Raw genomic sequence first — 12,190 nt, forward strand, 5'->3', positions numbered from 1 at the left:
TACCTTAACTGATATTTTAGCTAATATTCTTAGCTGACATTTTAGCTGATATTTTAACTGATATCTTAGCTGATGTTTTAAGTGATATTTTAACTGATATTTTAAGTGATATCTTGGATGATATTTTAGCTGATATTTTAACTGATATCTTAGCTGATGTTTTAAGTGATATTTTAACTGATATCTTAGCTGATATTTTAAGTGATATCTTGGATGATATTTTAACTGATATGTTGGCTGATACTTTAAGTGATATCTTGACTGATATTTAGCTGATAACTTAGCTGATATTTTAGCTGATACCTTAACTGATATTTTAGCTAATATTCTTAGCTGATAGCTTAGCCGCTAAGCTATCAGCTAAAATATCAGCCAAGTTATCACTTAAAATATCAGCTAAGATATCAGTTAAAATAGCAGCTAAGGTATGACATCAGCTAAGATATCAGTTAAAATATCAGCTAAATATCAGCTAAGGTATGAGTTAAAATATCAGCTAAGATGATGATGATGATAATTGGAGGTTTTTGGCACAAAAGCGACTTATTATCAGCTAAGACTCCTGCGTGCGAAGGGGGCTCTAAGATAAATGTCGACACAGTTCTGTGTGAAGTGAAGTCGGTCTAGGACACACGATCCCCCCTTGCGGTAGTGGTGACATTGCCCTCCTGTGATCGACATGGTGATCAACAATGCTGCATCTAGGGTTGCCAGGTCAACATCTTTGTTTGAAGTATCGGCGGACCAGGGACAGGCAGATATCGAACCGAACCTGAACCGAATGGAAACCATTGGCGCCATCTTGGGTCTCAACCGAAACTGAACCATTTACAAAATTTCGGTAACCAGTTCACACCTACCAAAATTACCGATTGTGCGCACTCTTTGAGGTAGTGGTGGTGACGCTGGTGAAAGGGCTTGCCGTTGTCGGCGTCACGGAGGTGGACAACGTCACGAGGGACGCCCTGGGGGAATGTGCGGCCTGGGCCGACTTCTAAGAGAACTTGAGGGCGTAGTAGCGTTTTTTATTGTTTCTTCCGACTGCTTTGGATGCCTAAACAAACGGGACTCAAAGAACCGCGTAATAATAGTAATAACAGAAATTCGTGTACAGGTGCTCTTTATGAAGTAAGGTTTTTGCTGGGAGCAAATGCAACTGTAAATACGATACTCACTCGTGCAATATGTAAGAAAGTGATTTTAGTGCGTGTCAGTTCACATTCTGCGTTCAGCAAAATGTTGGGCTTGTTGGTAGGGCAAGGGTGGAGGTCCAGGGGTCCGGAACCCCCTTCAATTCCAGACTTGAACGCAGGGTTCAGTGGACCAATCCCAGCATGCATGCGGCACTTGTCCACAGCGGACCCCCCCCCATCGGGAGAATCCTAGATCCGCCCCTGATAGGGCACCACTATATGCACTCCCTCAACTTCTCCGCATTGGTGCTGTACTGTGTTGTACAGTATATGTATAACATTTTCTTTTTTATTTCATTGGTGCAGCGGTTTCTGCATTGCGGAATGTTCGAGACGAAATGTACCACACCGTAGAAAGGTGTCTTTACTGTTAAACCACCATTTTTCTGTTCAAAAACAGTACAAGAAAATGAGAACCCTCATTCACGGAGCCTGATAAGTGTGGGACTTGTCCACTCCCATTCGTCTTCGTGTGTGAATGCCACGTGACGTGACTCGGGCCAAAGCAGGTTTCTGCCCGGTCCTTCGTGCGATACCCATCCTAAGCTAATTTCACCATGAATGCAGGCTTGGACATACGCTATACGCAGTGGTGAATGAGTAGCTAAACCTTCGGGCAGAGTTCTAAATGCACGTAACATATTTCAGAGCAGTCTCGAGGCATGATGACCGTGGCCCACTGTGACCCGAAATAGCCAAGCTTTACGTATGGAACTGATCCCCATTCAACCAAATGTTTGAGGCCAGATGTTCAGACAGACACCTTTGTTTCGTTTGCTCGCATTCGTACCTACATATGAGAAAAGAAGCGCACAGCCGTTTTACCAAATGGATAACACATGCCCAGCCAATATACATCAGACAGGAAATTTGTGCAGCTCCTCCCACTAAATTTGATGTTTTACTTCTGGGGTATATGTCACACACTGACATTTGTCGATTTTTTTTTCAAATATTCAAATTTTTTTCAAATATTTTGTTTTTCAAGCATAAAGGTAACCTCTTAGGAGTATCCCAAGTCCTCAAACACGCACATCGACAATGTGAACTGTGAAATTTACAGCGTTTGTGCAATGTGTTTCAGTTCACTATATACATATATTTCCAGTAAAGCATATTACATTATATACCACAATCTTTAAAACATGGCACAGGAACAGACGTATTTTACACAGCGAAGCAGAGCAAGTTTTGTCTCTGCAGTGACTTTGGTAAACATTGTCTTAAATCAAAAATATGGAATCAACAGCAAAATATTACCCTCAGTGTCAAATGTACATATATTACAATTACGACTAGCTGCTATGGCTTTACAGTATAGTACCGTGATGATGTACCCCGACAATGCGATCGCGTGAGTGAGATTGAGCAAAGAGAAACAATCATGCAAGTAGCCCAGCCCAAAGGTGAAAACAACATGCGTTGATAAATTCCTCGATCAAAGGATGAAGGGTGCAGAGTCGAGGGTGCGGTTTCTCGCTGCCTGTCCGCTCAGGGGGAGATTTCTCACGATGCACAATTTGTAGATCCTGGCAAAAAAAGTAAAATGTTTCACATTTTCACACGGGTGTGACTGACTTCATCGAGTTAGCTTCAACTAAGGACTGTGATATCTATTTATTGATTTGATCAATGATAAGCAGGGTGGTAGTTTTCGTCACTGGAAGCATCATTTCACAGAACGAGATCATCTGTCGCACATTTTCGCCTTGTCAAATTGTTTTAAGCACATGTCACAAAGGTTATGGTAATGCTAATGCTGGTTAAAATAACTCACACAGGTATAAAAAATTCCATATACTGTAGCACCATGAGCAAAGCGTTACTGACAGCTGCTCAGTTGATTGAGTTTGTCTCACCACCTTCAGCGTTGGTGCTCCATAAGCCACTAAAAAGTAGCAAATCCTGCTTTACGAAAAAAAGCCTCTAAAGACAATTTAAAGTCGCTAAATTTAGTGGCAACACTGTTTTGGGTGGCATTAAATCAAGTTTTACGCAAAAAGTCGAGCACTAAATACATATAGCCATTTTGCTCAATGTTACAAACACCATTAACTTTGCAAAAACCCAATTTTGAAGAGGGGGCAATTCTCACTATAGGTTAAAAAATTACTCCAAGGTTCGTGTTCGTAGAAATACCGCTAATGCTGCACATAGCTATGAGCCCATGCTACAACATAAGCAATATCACGCTGTGTATCAGCGCTCGTGAAACGAACATTTATAATCAATCAGAATCAGATTATCAGTGTGCTTTTTTTTTCTTTTTCATTTAGCTAAGCTCGGGCCATCAAGGGCCATACTTACCGCGCGATAGGTCTGAGTATTTGTCGTCAACAGTATCAGTGAGTCGGGACAACCTGCAGAAGTTACAACCTGAAAAGTGGCATACATGTTTAAGATGAGTACCTGCATAAATAATGTAAAAAAAAGCTGCTCTTCAACTCACTACATGTTGCACACTGCCATCTGGACTGTGAAACACAGAGATGGATTCGTTGTAATGACTGGCGAGGACTTTCCGCAGCCCCTGGTACCAAGCAAAATGCATGGTAAGGAATGGCGTCAGCTGAGGGTCCGTCTCGTCCAGGCGGCTTGTCTCCACAAATCCTAGGAGCTCCGTGAACTCCAGAAAGCTGATTGGTGGCAGGCGCGCCTGAAAACATGGATGGGTAAACTCCGACTGATCAAGGGGCGTTGCGGGGATCGTACCGCGGACTCCCGGAGGCCCTGACTGGCATCGTCCGATGACTTGCTACGAACTGTGAGGCACTTCCAAAGGTAGTCGCGTCGACAGTGCAGGGATGCTCTCCTGACGACATGTTGCAGGTGTTCCACAACCGTGGATGATTGCTCTGACATCACCTTTTGCATGAGTGTCTCGTGATTACTGTAATACCCAAGGTAGGCAACTTCCTCTTCGCAGATGCCTCGGAAGGAACCCCTCCGTGACCTACAGAAACACAAAGCAATTCAAATGCAGTTCACCGTGTGGGAAAAAATGCCGGTTGAAGACCCACCGTGAAACTTTCCCTCTACTTTAATCGAGCCACCCGTATATGTAGAGTCCCTAGCTTTCCGCAAAAATTTTGCGGAATTGGCCACGTCATGCGGAACGTGCCGTCTCTCTCGCCCGTTTTTCACTGAATATTTGATATTTTACGGTTAAACCAGATCTCTCACGACTGCAATGCCTGACACGGCTGACACAGCTGGCACTTAAATGGCTGAAGGTGCTGCGACGAGAGGAAATGTAACGACAGCAGTGACCGGACAGAGATTGACAGAGTTGAGTCTAGTTTTCTGCGTGCACTGGAAAGTTATGAAAGGCCGAAAATGCGTGCGAGATGGGTCGGTATGCGATCTTGGGAGAATGCTGCACTTCTGTTTTTGTTTTCTCCTGCCTGCGGAATGCTGCGGATTTGTAAATCCCGCTTTTTGCGGAAAAATAGATTTTTACTGCAGAAAGCATTTTTGTTTTGTTTCATTGTCATGTTGAACCAGAATAAAAGGAAAGCTTCACAGGATGCACCATGTGGTTTACCAAGACATACATGTCCTGCTTTTCATAAATGAAAATTCTGGATACTGTCTTGCCTAACACAACCTTTGCACACTAACAGTGTGCTTCTTGCTGTTGCGTCAAATTATTCTTAGATGTTACACCCAAATAAATTCACATTATATATGTATTTGCATTTATTCAAAGAACGTGAGGCAAACAATGCTGACGCATGTGTTGCCCTCTCCACGCAACCTTCAATATGAAACTAGCTCTAGTTGGAAGCTCGTTGAAACTGTTCCGCGGTTTGTACCTGGTGCCACTTCCAGTGCCGTGCAGAGATGATGATGATGATGCTCCAGATACTCCAATGTTGGTTTCTTCCGTCGTCGTGATCTGCTGCGAGGATTTCACCCTCTCTATTGGGTGAGAAGATACGGCAGAGCTTCGACGCGAAGGAGCTCGACTTGTAGGTTGTGACCATGACACACCTGGTAGCCTAACTGGGCGGAAACATCCATTGGCATCATCCTTAAGAAAAAAGGTTCATAACCGTTAGGGGGCACACAATTATACAATATTCTGAATATAAATGGAGTCTATCCGTTATTTATATACATATATATACAGGGTGTCTTTTTTTTAGTCCCATACAGATTTTTCATTAAAAAACTATAAGGGCTATAGAAATGCTGGTTTCACTTCTATCATATCTGGGCCGGCGGACGTTCTTGGCTATAAGTTGCTCGACCGTCAAATGACTAATTACCTAAAAATCGTTAATTAACGTTTTAATTATAAAAGCTACGAAGTTGTCCCACTTCCATTTAGTCATTATCATCATCGCCACCATAATTGATCATTATATATCAAGACCGTGCTCTCACCAAGGAGCTCGATGAGCAAAGCATTGATGTTGAGAATGGCTTGTTAGCCAACACATCAACAATGTGAAGCGTTAGAAAATACGAGCTGGAACAGGGCCTCATCTTTTTTTTTTTTTCTCATTGAAAGTTTGTTCCAGCCAAAGGTGGGATAACAACTGCAAAAACGAGACCTGTCCCGTCTAAATCAGGACGACTGGTCACATTATATCGTTCTACAAAATGATTGGATATCCTACAGCCAATAAGAGCGTAGTTCTGATACTGACCTGAGTTCCGTCAGTGGAACAAGCCGCAACCTGAGGTCCAACGCTCGTGAATTTCGGAAAGAGTTCTCGCTGGCTCGTCAACAGGATGTAATAGTTGAGGCAGAGGATTTTGCGATCAATGTGGGCGGGTGAAGCGTCTTGAATGGTGAGGATCCCCACAAAAAAGTTGTCAGTCTGCTGAACGTCATTGGCGTCGCGGTAGCTGACCTTCTTGCTGGAGATCTCTACCAATGCGTACTCAGTGTCCTACGAGAAGGCCATTATATTGCTTCTTTCAATTCAAATCAGTACTATCACTGCTACCACGTTTTCGCGGTAGTATTGAAAGTATTTATACGTCAATATTATTCCACCAGCATTCCACGAGTGAATATTTGTCATTATTGGGGTTGCTATCCAAGCATTTATTGAATCAAGAGCCTCATCCTTACCACGTCAGCATCAGTATCGCAGACGACAGGTACCATACGGATTACTTTCATGGCGTATGCTTTGTTGTGCCCAATGATGTAGTTGTACAGCTGATTGGGATCAACAGTGTTGGTCGGAATGCTGACAGATCCTGCGCGTGAAGTAGCATACAAGTTGTCAACCTTGTCAACACTGACATCCTACATGACTGACCTGAATAGATGAGGTTCCGTGCGTAGTTGGGCGACTTCTGATAGTATTTGACAAAATCGTCCAGGAAACTTGTAAGGTGGTAGCCATGCTTGAAAAGGAGCTGCTGCCCCGACACGTAGGAGTGGATCGTTCGCAAGTGGTAGTCGTAAGTGAACGAGTGCATGTGCATGTTCACCCGAATCTTGTCCATGTCCTCGATGAACTCAGAGGTAATCTGCGTGCAAGTATGGCAGTTATGTTGCGGTGAATATAGGTGAAGGGATAGCACCCAAAAAGGTACGAGCCTGGCATGTTATAGGTAAAGCCCCCAGCTTTCTGCAGTAGAAAATCAACATTTCTGCAAAGTGGGGTGTACAAACACACAGGATGCTGCGGGTAAGAGAGAGAGAGAGAGAAAATTGCAGCATTCTCTCAAGATTGATTACTAACTAGTCCCACACATTTTCCCAGCCTTTCGTAACTTTTCAGTGCACAAAGAAAAAACGACTCAACTATGGCAACTTCTTTCTCCAGGCATTCCCGTCGCGACACGTTCAGCCGTGTAAGTGTCAGCAGTGTCAGTCGCGTCAAGCATTGCTGTCACGACCGATCGGGTTTAACCCACGAAAATGTCGCAGATCTATTGAAATCCTAACATAATTCTGTAGTACACAGAATATTCCGCAAAAAACACGATTCTGAGGGAAACGTTAGGTTCCGCGAGACATTTCTAGACAAAGCTGGGGGCTCTAGTTCTAGGTGCGTACAGAGGAATGCCCAAAAATGTGGGTCATGCACATGTCTCTCACCTGCGACATGTAAAACGACGTTCCGCTCGACAGCAGTCGTGGCCGTTCTACGGTGTAAAGATTGCAGAAGACATAGGGGTCACAGAAGCCAACCTCGAAGAAGTAGAGACCCCCCAGGTGCCACTGAAAAAGGCAGTGACGAGGAAGCTCCGCTCCGGCAAGCGCACTGCCCCCAACCACCTTTTTGGGGAACGCTGTCCCAACGTCTGCGTCTCTGCTCGCACGGCGCATGGACACCATGCTGGACATGCATAGACAGTGACTTTACAATTGCAGAGAAAGATCTACCCAGCAAATGATCCCACTGAATTTTGGAAAAAAAAAAAAAAACTTCGAGGACCTTTTAGGGCTCAGCCATTATTTGGTCTGGGATGTAAAACACAGCTTATGGCCAGGGCTTCAATATCTCACAAAAATATTTATAAGTTACAGGTATCGCATGAGAGAATACGCACGGACTGCGTAAGTGTGACTGGCGACACCAGAACATTAAAGAGGACAGAAAGGAACTGATTAACATAACTGAGGGCGATGTTAGTTTCTTGATGCTGATTCCTATCGTAAAATGTGCTAACCTGTATGGTTTCGAAACTATAGTTCGGACTCTGGATAAACAGAATTTCCACTAGCCACCATTAGCAGCTCAATGAGAACAAGGAAAAGATGTCAACAGAAGGGTTTCAAGTACTGTAAAAAAATTCCAGGGTCTTCCAGATCTTGAAACTGGAATTTTCAAATTCCACGGCATTCAAGAGTTTCAAGGAAAAATGGGAACAATGAAATGACATTTATTGAGGGGTCTCACTTTACCGGGTGAAAGACGATTTCTCCCCCAATTAGTACCAATCTGTGCACACGTCTGATGAAAATATTATTCGAGTGCAACAATAAACTATGCGAAGCACATTCAGTGTTACATCATATGGTGTTTGTGACTATAAATTGCTAGGCATGCATGTTTGACCAATACGTCCACTTCTAACTATGGGCCGCTTGCTGGACAGAACAAAAAAAAAAAAAGTAACCCGCTAACACCCGATTTCACCGCAAATTTCAGATTTCAAAGCAGCGCCTGAATCCGGGAAAGACATTTAAACCGAAAAAGTCAGACCCTACTTGCATTCTATGTTTGACTCAGTATTCGAGCAGAGCTCACGTACCTGCATGGCAATTATATTTGAAAAATTAATATTCTGGTGTATTAGATTGTGAGACAGCTATGTACAAGTATGCTGATGTGCACTCCCATAGTGGCTGGTCTACGGTGTTGGTTTACCCTTCAAGGGTTTATCCCATGCTTAGGTGCTGAATGAAAAGTTTGATGTGTCAAAAAAGAGTAAAACGTGCATACCTCGACTTCCTCGAAGATGCATGTTTTGTCTGAATGGCGACAAAGCCAAGATTTTGGAGGTACTGAATGTACTCCTGAATGTAGTGGCTGCAGACGGTCATATGCCATGTTTCTTCATTGGCCGAGCGACGATGCTTCGGGGAACTCTGCCCCGACATGGAGGGGGCGCCGCTAGCACGACGCATACGACTGCCATCGCCACTGCTCTTCTGGCTACCTCCAGAACTGTGCCGCGCTCTCTGCAACATTCAATTCGAACATGAAAACTTGTGCCATCCGAGGTAATTTTTGCAGCCTTCTGCTTGGCTGGTGTCATTTTATTAGCTGTCTTCGATTCGTCAAAACGTGCAAGGGCCAATGTAGAGGAGCGCAAACCAAATGTACAACAGGTGCTGCCCTTGTGAACAATACACTATAGTCATGGTCAACTTAAACAGACGCTTTGCGAGGATTCGAAAAAAATTAGGTGAGCATCATACCGAGCATGAACCACCCCACGATACCGAATATACAACATTCGCATTCATTTTGCGTGAGAAATTAATTCGTAAATGATGACAATAGCAAACTGAAATCAAAATGCGAAGAGCAGAAAACAGAGCTTCATCCTACAGCGATTCATCCAGAGGAGAATTTTGTAACATCATCCAGCATTGTCGTCTGCTTCCAAGCCTGCATTCTTTCTCCCTTGCCGGATGCCGGATGATGTCAGCAGTGTGTTGCTTTCAGCGCCCTCTCACTTCACAGAGGCGAAGCGCTCGTTTCGTAATAATTCGTTTGAGTAAATTCTGTGCAGTCTTGAACCGAGATATTTCATACACATGTCGATGACATCCAAAGGTTATGGATATACCACAACCGTTGCGTTGATTTTCTTGCGGAGGCCTACTTTAAGAAGGGAAAACAATGTAGTCTGTCAGCTCTCAAAATATTACTGTGCCGCAGATAAGACGGCTGAACGTAGACAGGTCACACTCTCTCCATGCGCCAGATAATGTAATCCCTCATACTCATCCTGCTTCCCGATTGGCTGCTAAGACTGGACACAATGCTGCAGCAGAAAGACACGACTATAGACACCAATCGAATAGAAAAGTGTCACAGACATCTGTACTGCATTGCGACTTTTTGAGAGACTGTTGTCCGTTAATTGACTCAAACATGGGCCTATCTTAACAAAATTGATTTCCAGTATGCACCAGGTTGATGATTAGACGTTGCTGATAATCGCAGCTACTCTATTCACATCGTCCGCTTCATGGTGCACAAAACGTTGCACAGATGTCTGAGGATGTGCAGCATTTTCGTGAAATTGTGCTGCACTCCCGTGACACTATTTCCAGTCGAATGGTTGAGTGTAGTGCAAAGGATGCACCTCCGCTGAACCAAATGCGCGAACTTGCACCGCTTCCGTTAGTTCGCAAGGTGCAGCCCAGTCGAAGACAGCTATTGCTGTGCGGCATGTTGAGGGGGGCGTTATGTACCTGTGTCAACTTGATTAGAGAACTGTGCAGGGGAGAAACCGGGATGTTGTGACTGGTACTTCCCAGTCACAACATGACTAGAGCCTGAAGTTTTAGGGGTTTTACCCGATTCTTCCCCGAATTGAAGGTTGACTCTTTAGGGTGAAACTCGATTTTTACCCGGCAAATTCTCCTCACTGGGATGTCTGCAGGAATGCACTAACATACTTGTTTGGCGGTAAGTGCAGTAACATCACTGTTTGTACCAAGCCAGTACAGTCAGCTTGAGTAACTGAGCCCAATTTCTCCGCAAATTAAGCATACCGGACGCTTTTCCACCAGAATTCGCACGAATGTAGAGCACACGTTTATTTACCCGATTTTTACCCCCGAATTTAGAAGAAAAAAAATTTCCCGAAAATTTCGGGCTTTAAACATGACCAACCAACCACAGGCCTACCGTCTGGAGCCATAAAATGGAAGGTTTTACTTTGAAGGTTACTTTGAAGGTCTTTCGTACCTGATTTGGGTTGTGTTCAATGGGACATCCTTCGAAGAAAGTTCCATGGGGATCCAGTGTATGGTCTCGTACCTAAATGGGTACATTTGCCAAGTTTCAGATTAACGGGCAAGGTTCTGGACCTTTTTCGTATGTGCTTATGCAATGCATGCTACGTCTGTGGCATTCAAAATGCTGTGGAACATTCACATGCAATGCATCTACTGCACGAGTGGGTAATATTGTGCAGATTTGCACGATCATGGGATGTTTGGGGAATGTGCTGTGTGGCTGCACCATGGAGATCCTCTGGGTCAGGAATAGTTGGTGCTTACGTGGTGCCCATACAGAACCAAACCATTCCTTGGTTAACTTAACGTCAATAATTAAGGGTACATCCTCCAGATATGAATTAATGTGGGAATTAGTGTACCATATTAAAGCGTACTAAATGCGCACTAAAGCAGTGGCTCAGTTCCGCTTTGTGAAACTAATTTGTTTATATATATATTTCAAATATTTCCATACTTTTCTGTCATCATTACCGAAGTTTTGCAAAACCTGAAATTTGCATTAAAAAAAAAAGCTTCACCCAAAAATTACTACTTTTGTTTACTACTACTACTTTTCTGTTATCCAGTAATCCTAGCTAGATGCAACAATATGTAAGAGTTACGTAAGAGTGCTGGTACACTTCTAAGCCTGGTTTTATTTACTTATTTATTTATATCTTCTAGGTGCCCATAAACATGATCGTTTTATGGCTTACTACTATACGTGCGGGCTCGTTTTGGGGCAGTTTGTAACGAGGATAGTTCTCTAAAGAGGATGTGATAAGATTAGGAACGATAAATAAGGCATACCTGTGCCACCCGTATCCTCCATGTTGGATTGAACAGAAGCGGAGTCTGGCAGAAGTGAACCAAGCGAGCCTCTCGTCTTACAAGGGTTAGCATCTTTTCCTGAAAAAGCAGATGTAAGAAATGTTGGCGTCTCAGTACAGCTAGTGCTGCCCTCTAGGCCTTAGCTGTAAACTAAGGCCAATGTGAAAGAAAATTAATCACCATGTTCAGGAGGTTTGCACAAGTACCCTTGTCGTCGTAGATGCGGTTGAATTCTATTAAATCTGCATGAAGGAATGTGATTCAAGATAAGCATCATAGTCATGTAGATGTTGTATAGACACATCAATACATATTGACCAATTTGTGACAAAAACACAGTAGTATGGCATCTACATCACTTTCTGCAACCACCACTGCATCCAACAATTGGATCGTACATAGAGCTTCGTGTACGAGAGCACGTTGAAAAGTTCAACACAAGTTCAACACAGAGAACAAGTTGAACAAAGTTGAACACAAAGAGCAAGACGAAGAAGAAGAGAAATTGCAGGTTTGTAACGCGAAGTGTTTGTTTGCTCAGGCTATAAACAGATCCAAGTCGACTACAAGCGTGAAATTTTCAAAGGTTGAACTTGGGGCTGTCATGAAGCTCTTGTTCATGCAGAAGAAAACTCCAACAGAAATCTACGAGTGCATAATGCAAACCTTAAGTTATCGGGAGGTTTTGTGGCATTCAGGCATTTATGGCAAGCGTAGCAGAAACAAAATGACA

General features: G+C 43.5%; 1 protein-coding gene across 1 annotated transcript in view; it reads right to left on the reverse strand.

The window, feature by feature from the left end:
- Positions 1 to 2,271: 2,271 nt before the first annotated feature.
- Positions 2,272 to 12,190, reverse strand: part of LOC135390603 (KICSTOR complex protein SZT2-like) — a 67,929-nt gene continuing 58,010 nt past the window's right edge. Inside the window, exons 59-71 of the mRNA XM_064620360.1 lie at positions 11,638 to 11,699; positions 11,437 to 11,535; positions 10,595 to 10,666; positions 8,612 to 8,850; positions 7,261 to 7,501; positions 6,473 to 6,686; positions 6,280 to 6,410; positions 5,849 to 6,094; positions 5,009 to 5,226; positions 3,906 to 4,146; positions 3,643 to 3,849; positions 3,501 to 3,569; positions 2,272 to 2,722 (exon numbers count right to left, since the gene is read on the reverse strand). Of these exons, the coding sequence (XP_064476430.1) occupies positions 2,576 to 2,722; positions 3,501 to 3,569; positions 3,643 to 3,849; positions 3,906 to 4,146; positions 5,009 to 5,226; positions 5,849 to 6,094; positions 6,280 to 6,410; positions 6,473 to 6,686; positions 7,261 to 7,501; positions 8,612 to 8,850; positions 10,595 to 10,666; positions 11,437 to 11,535; positions 11,638 to 11,699 (2,186 nt within the window). The 3' untranslated portion in view covers positions 2,272 to 2,575. The remainder of the gene's footprint in view (positions 2,723 to 3,500; positions 3,570 to 3,642; positions 3,850 to 3,905; positions 4,147 to 5,008; positions 5,227 to 5,848; positions 6,095 to 6,279; positions 6,411 to 6,472; positions 6,687 to 7,260; positions 7,502 to 8,611; positions 8,851 to 10,594; positions 10,667 to 11,436; positions 11,536 to 11,637; positions 11,700 to 12,190) is intronic.

The sequence above is a fragment of the Ornithodoros turicata genome, chromosome 4 (assembly GCF_037126465.1).
Source record: "Ornithodoros turicata isolate Travis chromosome 4, ASM3712646v1, whole genome shotgun sequence".
NCBI classification, from domain to species: Eukaryota; Metazoa; Arthropoda; class Arachnida; order Ixodida; family Argasidae; genus Ornithodoros; species Ornithodoros turicata.